The sequence below is a fragment of the Scardinius erythrophthalmus genome (assembly GCF_964197995.2).
Source record: "Scardinius erythrophthalmus genome assembly, chromosome: 5".
Lineage (NCBI taxonomy): Eukaryota > Metazoa > Chordata > Actinopteri > Cypriniformes > Leuciscidae > Scardinius > Scardinius erythrophthalmus.
The window spans coordinates 31,521,151-31,532,710 of NC_138225.1; the positions used below are offsets into that span (position 1 = coordinate 31,521,151).

The following is an 11,560-nucleotide window of genomic DNA, read 5'->3' on the forward strand; positions in this document are numbered from 1 at the left end:
GTATACTGTTCTTCAGAAATTTTCTATGCCTTATGAAGTTGAAGGAAAAATGATGTGAACCCTTGGATTTTTGATTTTCTGTATAAATTGTTACAAAATAATCCGATTTTCAACTGTCATAACAGCGAGTCTGCTTAACACGACCATATATTTTCATGTGAACTGAACACTGACTATACTGCAGTAAGATTAAGTATTGTATATATTTTCATTTATGAATGGATATAAAACATAAAACTGAAATTACTCATTAGTTACTCATATTATCATTGATAATCATCTGTGCAAAACATATGCTCTGCATGCATGTCCCCTCTGCCTGTCCGCATGTCTCAAGTTAAGCTCTGGGGTGATAGAGAGAGGATCACCAACAGGAAGTGCATGTAGCAGTTTAGGCAATTCACTGCTGATTCAAGATATGAACATATTTCAAGGTATGACAAAATTCAGCCAATCAGCGTTCTCTAATCTAATCCAAAAAGAGAGAGATTTTATCAGCCCCAACGAGCCACAAGTTTTCATAAAGATTGTATTCAAGGTAAAGACGATTGCAGTGACATGCAGGAGTCTTATATTATAGGAACATGCAAGTCTGTTATTAAGCAAACAAACCATGTATGTGTTTTGCTGTGTTTAGTAATTCTGAACAAAATCCACATGTTAGCTATATGCAGTAAGGTCAAGGTGGATGGTATAGTGGTCTTTTGGCATCTCCATGTGGTGTTGTTTGGTATCCAGCTTGACTAGTATTTATTTATATATAATAAAGCTCTAAACAAATGTAACATATATAATTAATCTATTTTATTTATATATTTATTCTTCAGTACTTGCAGTTGCACTGTTGGCTATACTGTGTATATATATACATTGTGAATTATAAAAATAAAAAAAAAATTCTTACAAAAAATAAAATTATGTTCTGGAGTGTTTTCATGTGCACTTTAGTTCTGAAGTATATGGACTCGTCATTTGGTTATTGTTTATTATTTTGAATATTTCCCTCTGTTAACCCTTTTTCTTTAAAAAGAAAACTTCACTATTTTACATTTAATAATTTTAGAATATCATTCTGGCATGGAAGTCGCCACTGCATATTATAGAAACAGTCTTGTAAATGGATGGAAAAACAGTAGTTTGAGTAGTTTATTATTAGATAAATATTGCAGTTTGGAGTAAAATAGTAGCCTTTTTTATAGGCTACTCTTAAAACGTCAGCATGAAACGGAAGTAGCGATAGTATTTCATTCCTTCTGTTTGTGGCATATGTCTGAGTGAAACGAACAAGAAAAAATGTAGGACAGGACTTGATTTTATCAATTGGGAATTGATTAGATTGTTGGATCATTGTGAGTGACAGGTTGTCCTGAGGAATTATACATGAATTATAATAGGCTAATAAAAAAGATTTACACAGAATATAGAATTTATAATAAATACTGCAATATTCCATAAAAAAATAAATAAAAATAAAACATTTTGATTTCATTGTGACTTTAATGGCACACACTATAACTAGTTTTTTTTTTCTTTGTCGGAGAGACATTTCGTCAGCTGAACAATTAGGCCTATACGTCTATCCCTCACAGATCACTTTTATTCCTGTCAAAAATTAAATATATTCTGAATATATTTAAATATATTAAAAAAAGTTTTATATATATAAGGCGATAGGCTACTCTCACAATAGGTCTTTTAACTAAAAATACCTTATTCATCTGTTTTATCCAAAAATATACTAATGAGTTTAAAGGGATGGTTCGGAGTGATTTCAACCAAGGGTCCTTTGCACCATAACCTTGAGCCAAACACCCCAGTGTAGTCCAATCAAATCAGTGTGAGCAAGTTGAGAATTATTCAAGTTAATTTAATAAAAAGTATTAAATTATTAAAAATGTTATAAAAATTTATATATATATATATATATATATATATATATATATATATATATATATATATATATATATATATATATATATATTGTTTTTAAAGTTGTATTAATTTTCCCTCCAAAATTATTGGCGGTCATTTCTCATTTCTGATGATTCAACCATGGTAAATGCACAAAGTTGCACTCATTTACAGAAGATGCAAAAAGAAATAATAAAAGAAATTGCCGTGTACGATCGTAATGAAAGTTCCGTGGGACACTGGGGGGGCGAAATGCGACAATCTTATGTGAATGTCGTGTGCAGTGGAAAGGCGGCTTACGTGCTTCAAACTCCGGTATAGACAGAGCGCAACGCGTCATAATCTGAAGACCACGCCCACCAAGGGGAAAAACAAACCAACCGTCTCCATTGACTTTACATTGTGAGAGGCTGCCTCCTTGTCATTTCTTGCTTCTAAGAAAAGACAGAATAATGCCTAAAAGCTGCTGTGTGACAAGGTGTACAGCAAACAAGCTAAGAAACCCAGAAATAAGTTTTCATAAGCTGTTGACCCCAAAAAACGAGTGTTTATGACATAAAAGTGGATGAAGCAAGAAATGACAAGGAGGCAGCTTCTCGCAATGCAAAGTCAATGGGGACGGTTGGTTTGTCCCCCCCCCCCCTCCCCGGTGTGGGCGTGGCCTAAATGCGCTCTTGTCTCTATGCCCCACCCACAGCTGGAAGTCCACATACTTTGCTGATTGTTTCCTGCAGCAGTCGCGCCTGCCAGTCCAAACCTATGGTCCAAACTACCAAAGCGATTCCATTGAGTTCAAACGACAGCGGATACTACATGGACTGGAGACACGATGTCCCTCACCGTGAAAAACATTTCTGTCATTTACAATCCTATCAATCAGAACAATACCTTCACCAGCGGGGATCTTATATCGGGACAAGTCATTCTAGATGTAGCGAAGGACACTCAAATGCAGTCACTGAGTGTGAAAATTAAAGGGAAAGCAGAGGTTTGCTGGAGCGAGCGTCACGGGAAAACCACTGTTGTTTACTCGGATAAGGAGAAGTATTATTCCGTGGAGAAGTTTTTCGTTCGGGAGGAAAAAACGCATGGTAAGAGGAATATGTAGTTTTTGTTGTAGCCTACAGTTAGTGGAAATCAGATCGATTTAAAAAGTTGTATTTTGTTCTGTAACTTGATCTTGAAGGTAATGACCAGACGCTGAGAGATCCATCAGGACAGCCGTGTAAGTCTGTTCGCGGATGAATATTGCAAAAAGAGCTTTGAGAATTAAACTTTAGATATAGCCTAACTGTATAACTTTTTTTTTTTTTTTTTTTTTTTTTTTTAGATTCATCGGTTGTGGCACCAGGCCATCATGTTTATCCATTCACTTTTCAGTTGCCTTTACAGTAAGTTACGGTTATTTGTATGTAGTAAAATGTAAACTAGTAAAATGTAGGCTAATTGACTGTAAAATGTGTATGTGTATGTGTACTCTATAACAACGAAGGATGCCGGAGATAATATTGGCTAAAGAAAAGTATTTTAATAGTAATTTTTGAATTCATCTTGTTTTCATAAATATTTGTAAAATCTTTTATCTTTTTATTAAGAATACTAATCCTTTAGTTGCACTTTGAGTATGCAAATGAACACAACTGTTATTTAAAATTTTAAATACCCAGACATTTTGGTTATGACTCATTAACTTTGATTTGGTGGACAAGTTTTTCAGATATTAATAATATCTTTAAAAAATGGCTTGACTGCACAATTTAATATAAATATATATCTAAAATATTAAAATAGAATTAATAAAATAGAACTTCTAATTTAGCTAATATTTATTTTTTCAAGAATTTCAACCTTTTAATGATGCTTTACTTTCTGCTGTACAATTACTCTGTGTTTACACATGACATTATTTTCTTATAGGCACTTCCCACCAACCTTCAAAGGTTCAGTTGGAAAAGTCGTCTACACTTTGGAGACAAAACTATCCCGATCAATGCGTATTTCTAGCAAAGCCAAAGCAGAGTTTCACTATGTCCCCAGTCCTGTTGTGTCCAATCCTGAACTAATGGTGAGATTACGACTATATCCCATGCACTTTCTTTCTAATGTATACCGTACGTTCCTCTACTATGTTTTGAGGTTCAGTCACCACTCTTTTACATGTTTTGTCTTGTTTAGGCCCCTCAGTATGGAACCAAAGATAAACAAATGAAACTCTTCACCTCTGGGAGTGTCTCCATGAACATAAACACTGAGAAAATGGGATACTACCTCGGTAAAATTAGATCTTTTCAGATTTTGTGATTCAGCTATTGTAATAATTGACAAAGAAGATACACATTTCGTGCTTGAAATCAACCATAAGTCCATCTGAACCCACTCACCACTGGTTCTGCCTGTTTTTCTCCCTCAACTTGTTGTGGAAAAGCATCATTTAGAGCATACACAACATGTATACATTCAATTATAATGTAAAAAGTACTGTTTTCTTTATAAATGTACATTTTTAATTGTGTATTTTTTTTAAATCTCTCATAATATATGTAAGATGATTCTGAATTAAGATGCCTATTTTGTCAGAATTGACAGTCATAGTTTCTTGGGATAATTCATCAAGTAATTTTAATTTACATAATAATGTCTCATTGTGTCTCACTACAGGAGAGGGCTTGAAAGTTTTGGCTGAAGTTCAGAACAATTCATCCCGTACAATCAAGCCAAAATACTGCCTGTATGAAAAACACAGTTTTTTCGCAAAAGGAAAGAGAAAACTTCACACACATGACCTTTTTAAAGAGGAAGGGGAACCTATTGAGCCAAGCTCAAGAAAAACCGTCACCAAAGTGCTGCCCATTCCTCCCAGCCTTACCATCTCTATCCTAAACTGTAGGATCCTCAAGGTTGAGTACAGACTCAGGGTGAGTTTCAGCATCTAAAGCAAAGACAAACACTCACATTGCAATGAAGTCAACAAATACATTACATTGGCATAATTATGTCAAAAACCAGCTTTGAAATATGTTTAGTTCAAAACTGGATTTTGACATGGCAACCATCTTTTAAATCAAGAGGTGTGCCGATTGCTCATCTCGTACAGAAACACATTTCTGTTGCCATTACCCACTCCTAATTTGTTCCTAGGTCTACCTGGATGTGCCGTATGCCTCAGACCCAGAGATCAAATTCCCAATAGTGATTCTTCCTCTTCAGTCTTTATCAGCTGCAAGTAGTGGTACAAACAATGACTTTCAAATCTGGAATCAACCAACAAGAGGCAATGCATACCCCAATCCGCCTCCATCTGCCCCACCACTTAATGTTGTTGGACAGCCTGGTCAGTTTGGTGCCCCTGGCCACTACAGACCTCCTCTCAGTCAGTTTCCTGCTCCTGGTTACCCAGGACCTCCTCTCAGTCAGTTTCCTGCACCTGATTACCCTGGAGCTCCTCTCAGTCAGTTTCCTGCACCTGGTTACCCTGGACCTCCGGGTCAGTTTGGTCCTTCAGTTTCACATCAGTCTGACTCATCAGCTCCACCTCCATATGTGGAATATCAACTATATCCACAGATGCCAGACCACCCTGAAAAATCTTAGAATCCCCTTCTAGGTTTCTTTTATTATTATTGTTTTATCTAAATTGCTATAATGATTCATATTAATTAAGGCTATCGAAATGAACGTGTTATTTTTTTCAGTTAAACGCTTTAAAACAGATGTTACATTAATTGTGTTAAATATTTTTCCTGTCATCCTTTGGCTAGCGTTACATTACACGCTCTTATTCATGCAAATGCTTTTAAACTATTCATGCGTTATAAGACACAAAAGAGAAGTTTTTCTTAGTTTTTCTAAGTCTCCTGTCTGTAAAGCAGCTTCAGACAGCAACGGACAAAAAAACACAAAATTATGCAAAATAAAAGCCTGTTTTGTTGAGTATCCTTGCAAGCACAGTCCTAAATGAGTTAAATTAAGTCTTAAATGAACATAAAAAGTTATTAGAAAATGAGATGCGTGTCAGGTCTTAAAGTGACAGCAGCCTAATAAACCTGCTGCTGTCTGTCATTAAGGATAATAAAAGATACAAGAAAAAGAGAAAATCCCTCACTGCTCCTGACTGAATAACTTTTGTAGCTTTAATAAGGATTTATCTATATTTAATTTACAAGCTATGCAGTCACAGTGAAGAATGTGAAGTGTTTTGTTAACTCAAAAATCATACTTGTTAGACCTACCTAAAAATCATAAAGCACGTTTACAAGGTTACATGGGTCAAAAACAATAAAAACAGTAACTTTTTGTGCATTTTAATAGGGCAAGTAAAAATCTAAACCTATCTGACTGGGCCAATAGAAAGAATATAGCCCTGATATATTGAAGGACACAGGTAAATGTGACATTATAATTCACTTTAAGCTTGAAATTTATAGCTTGAAATTATTCTGTAATGCTAGTTATGACTAAAGACATCAGTAGCAGTATTGGTATCGGTGATACTGGCCTTCTTTCATAAAAATATGCCATTAAACAAATATTTAAAATATAGGCTACTGTCTTTGTTGTTTCTACATTAATTTGGAGATTAAATGTGTAATTATTACAATATAAAAATATATTAAAAACTTTAATGTTAGATGCGATTAATTTCAGAAAAATGCGATTAGTTTCTTTTTTTTTATCAATTGACAGCACTAATATTAATATGATACCTTTTATATTTTTAGTTAGGGATGTTTATTGTTATTAAGCTAAAAACATAGATCCTATACTGTTTATTTTTGTCTATCTAAACCTTCATTATAATGCTTTATTTTACATCCTTTAAAAAAGACAAATCCTGCTTTATTTATGCCTTATACAGTTGCAGGAAAAAGTATGTAAACCCTTGAATTTACTATGACTTTCTACTTGAATTCTTACAAAATGTAAGAAAAAGCAGAAAAACAAGTCTGCTGAAAAAATGATATATATAGTTTTTTTTTGTTTACATCTAATTTTTTTATCACTGTGACTTTATACTGCAACTGAACTGAATAAGGGTTTTATATAGTTGTTCTATTTTTGAATGAAATTAAAAACTGTTTTTACGCACGCATATTATAGGACCTTTTACGCATGCGTATTATCGGACACAAAAGATGTAAACATGTAAAACTTGTAAACAGATGGAAAAACAGGACTTCGAGCAGTTCATTATTAGTTAGAAATTATGTATTGATGTTGTTTGCGGTTAATGAGTAGCCGTTTTTATATGCTACTCTCTAAAGCTACACTATTTAAATTTGGGCCATCTAAATAAAACTGCATGTATCTTGCGGAAGAACATTGTTTGAATTTGGTTTGTGGCACCGTTGAACACATGGAAAAAAGATATAATCTGAACAGGTGCCATATTGTATGTTATTGTTTTGACTTTATTGGAAACATTGATAATTTTGAATAAATGAGGTTTAACAAAAGGTTTTTTTTTCTTCTTTTTTTTTCTTTACAACCATGATTTTCCAGAGGCCAGACTGGGAATGGTTGTAACATGGGGAGAGTTGTAACACCACCAAGTCCAGGGATAACCTAAGAGTCCTATGATCATTTCATAATTTACCCACTTCTGTCAAGGCTGTAAATAGGTGCATGTAGATTTTATAAAGAAACATTTTTTTTTTTTTTAACTTAAACTATATTTTTGTTTAGTACTTACCTTTTGCAGATAAAATCATATCAAAACTTACATTAGATTAAATTGTAGTTTCTTAGGCAAAATATTATGCATTTTCAACCTGCTAATTTCAAACTTTTGACAGCTAAACACTATCTGGGGCAGGGGTGGGGCAGGTTGTAACACATCTTTAAAAGGTGTTAAAACCATCCCCTTACATACAACTAAAAACTGTTTCTTTTTAATATTTTTACATAATGCCTAGACAGTGGAAAAGAACGGCAGATAGATGTGTGCCTGCCAGTGTAAAAAAAAAAAAAAGGAACTGAGGTTTCAAACAGGTTTCAAAGAAGGGCGGGTCAGTCAGATCAGTTGCGACAACAATAATGTTGAAAGCCAGTGGTGAGGATTCTGAGACCTTTGAAAATGAAAACGTCTTGTCTGTTTAAAGCCATTTGGCAACTCAAAGCCAAAGGAAGTGTTGGTAAAATGTGCCCAATGCAGATTTTTCCACCTCTGTTACCACGGAAGTTTGTTAGACTCATTTACACACTGCACACACTCCTGAGTCAAACAGAAAGTGCATTTGAGCCGTGGTCGATCACAGAGGCGATAAAGAGGCATTGTTTTGAAATGTTCTTTTGCTTCAGTAAACCTGTTTTTGAAGCATATTCCATGGTATGGCTGCTGTTTTTGCTTCTTTTGTCTTAATTACTACCCCAGCATGTTACAATATCCCGGTAGTGGGGAAGAAATGTAACAAAGGCAAACCATGTATTTGACATCAACTCATAAGGGCTGTGATATTCTCACAGAGGTTTGAATTGGTGCCTTTTGTAGTAAACAAATGTTGGTACTTTGTATAAAAGTTTAAGCACTCTAGCTCAAAAATTAACTGAGTTACAGATGCTGAAGCAAAAAGTGTTACAACCAAACCCAGTCTCCCCTATGCCATGAAGCCGGTTTAGGTGGCTAGCAAGCTAAGTTTAAGTTTAGCTTGTGCCATTCCTGGGTCTTAGGCACCATAAAAGTGGCTCTGCTTTTAGTGGTGTTTATCAGAATAATAGCATTTAAATATTTTTCAATGTGAAAAAAAAAAATAAAAAAATCGTTTTTTTCAGCAGACTTGTTTTCTGCTTTTTCTTAAATTTTGTAAGAATTCAAGTAGAAAGTCATAGCAAGAGAATGTGTTTCCTTTGATGCCAAATTAGCAATTTTGTTGCTAGATTTAGCAACTTTTCAGACTACAGTCAACTGTTTTTTCTTCAAAAAACACATAGCAACAAATTTAGCTACGTTTAAATTATATTTGGTGACTTTTAGAAAATGTTAAAGTTGCTAACACAGTCACAACACATGGTCTGTCTACGTGACTGCAAAAAGTGCAGTCAAAAGTGCATTGTGAGTGATGTCTGTAGTAAGTGACAGCAGTGACCAAGTCCATGGCTGACTGCAGCAGCAGTATGTGTTCAATGAGACTTAATTATTATTTTTTATTTTTTTGTCAAACAGTAGACTGGTAGGGTAATGGTTAGAACAAGTTAACGTGTAGTTGCAAAGTTACTTATAGACAACATCATTTTCAAAAGGGACCTTAAGAAAACAAACAAATTTAAACTAACAAATTTCCCATCATATTTTTTTTGCCAAGATGGCCGCCAGTCAATTTGAGTATGTCAGTGTATTCTAATGATCCAGTTTGTGTATTCTAATGATCCATCACCACACAATAACATCACAACATCATTTAGCAACTTTTAGCAAAAAATCAACCTGCCTCTAGCAACTTCTCCTGCAAATTAGTTGGCAGCAGTGACCGTTTCAAAGCATGTGATTGGCTGTTCGCTACTGATGTCACACTTTAATGCATGTGCTCCATAATTATTCATATAAACTCAGGATCAAAGCCAGAGAAAGAGTTGACCGAGAAAGTTAATTATCAGCGTCTTGATTGGATTGGTTTGTTTTTTTTGTCAACTTGAAACGACCCAGCCAGCACAGCCATGTGGGGCCCAAATGGGTTTGACCTGGGCTATCTAACTGGGACCCAGCCAGTTTTGTCCTCAGTTTCCATGTAGGCCCCACATGGGCTTTCCCAGATGAAATGAACACTGCTTAGTGTGCACAGTACAGGCTGTTTAATGTAACACTGAATCAGTGTTGGAGGTAATGAGATAATTAAGTGATTGAATAATGATAGTGCATTATTGATGAACACCTGCTGTTAACAAGCATAATCACTGAAGGAAAGAGAAACACAAGAACTACTTCCAGCCACAACCTTGGATGAAATCAACTGAAGATAAAATACATTACATCACCTGTTAGGCACATCTCGTCAGTAAAGCCGGTTCCTTGATTAGTAGTAAATCGCCATCACCTGCTTTCAGATAGAGCGGTGTTAAATTAACACTCCTGGGGCTGGGAGTGTATATGAGTCCACACTCAAGAGTGTAAAGTGTTAAAATACATTAAACAGCCTGTACTGTGCACACTAAGCAGTGTTCATTTCATCTGGGCAAACCCATGTGGGGCCTACATGGAAACCGAGGACAAAACTGGCTGGGTCCCAGTTAGATAGCCCAGGTCAAACCCATTTGGGCCCCACATGGCTGTGCTGGCTGGTCCTGTAACCCTTAGTTTGGCTGTTTTACATGGTCCATTTTCACTCGTTTTGACAACAAGCTTTTAGCTTCACGCCATACACGCCAGAATAGTCGGAGCTAACTTTTTCTGTTTATGGATAGGCACCTATGACGTGACACACACAGGTGTATGACACTTGTACTTATTCTGATGCCATACTGATGTTTGCCAAACAAAGCATTACTCTCCTCCTGATTGCCACAATCCTATTATGTCATTTTCACAATTCACAACTTTCAAAATGGTCTTATAGAGGTTTTTTTTTTTTTTTTGAAAGACTTTTCGTCTGCTAATCATTGTTAAACTTCTCCCATTTTCATTCTTGTTAAATGATTAGTATAATAAGAAAAATCATTATAATTCCGTGAAGAGGTTTTTCGTTCGGGAGGTATGAAAGCTGTCCACTATTTTTTTTATAAAAAATAAAAATGGTAATTGTGACTTTTTACATCAGAAGACTTTACCTCAGAAACAAGTCTAAATTGCGAGATATTAACTCACAATTGTGAGGAAAAAGGCCAGAATTGCAATTCTGACCTTTTTTCTTGCAATTGTGAGTTTACATCTCATTATTTAATTATTGCAATTACGATATAGAAACTATAAAGTCTGAATTGCGAGATTTAAACTTTGAATATTTATTATTTATTATAACTTTTATTTTTGGCTATTTTAGTAAGATCATAAATCTAAATTTTAATGCATTTGTGTAAATTCACATGCAGAGCTTCAGAATAGATTTGTATATAAATAGCATTGTGGTTGATTATTTTCTTTTTCTGAAAAGCATAGGCCAAATATTATGAAACTACTGTAGTCAACATTTGAAGTGGATTAAAAAAGTTCATCAAAGTTGTCCTAAGACGATCGGGAATTGTTCAAAATTCATGTATAACTTTGATGAAAGGTTTTGATCCACTTCACAGTTGACTACTGTACTTGAGCATGAGCATGAGCCACTGATATGTGCTGATGTGTCTTAAAGGAGATTGGCTTCTCACATGTTTTGAGAGAATGTAAATTAATGTACTGTAAATGACATAGACCTTTGCTGGATATTGAAGGTATTACTTTAAGAATAAACATTATCTAAATAATGGCACAAAGTTGCTTTCCAAAACCTTCGCCCTGTCTGCTCCTCTGTGGTGGAATGAGCTGTCAACCTCCCGAACTGCTGAAACCAGCACAACTTTCAAGAAGCATCTCATAACACACATTTCCCATCAGCCCTTAACCACTCCACAACCAATGCTCCTCACTTTTTTGGATAAAAGTGTCGGCTAAATGTTTAATTGTCATCTATTTATTGAAATTGCAAGGATCTTCATTCTTGCAAATTATTATACAATTCTGAAT

The 11,560-nt window shown here is 34.9% G+C and overlaps 1 protein-coding gene across 1 annotated transcript; it reads left to right on the forward strand.

Annotated features, from left to right (window-relative positions):
• The first annotated feature begins 2,618 nt into the window (after positions 1–2,618).
• Positions 2,619–7,360, forward strand: LOC308690565 (arrestin domain-containing protein 3-like). Its single transcript, XM_081365112.1, has 7 exons — positions 2,619–3,002; positions 3,098–3,136; positions 3,242–3,302; positions 3,829–3,976; positions 4,087–4,183; positions 4,570–4,826; positions 5,050–7,360. The coding sequence occupies exons 1-7, from the start codon at positions 2,741–2,743 to the stop codon at positions 5,500–5,502; spliced, it is 1,317 nt and encodes a 438-aa protein (XP_081221238.1). The 5' UTR covers positions 2,619–2,740; the 3' UTR covers positions 5,503–7,360.
• The last annotated feature ends 4,200 nt before the right edge of the window (positions 7,361–11,560 follow it).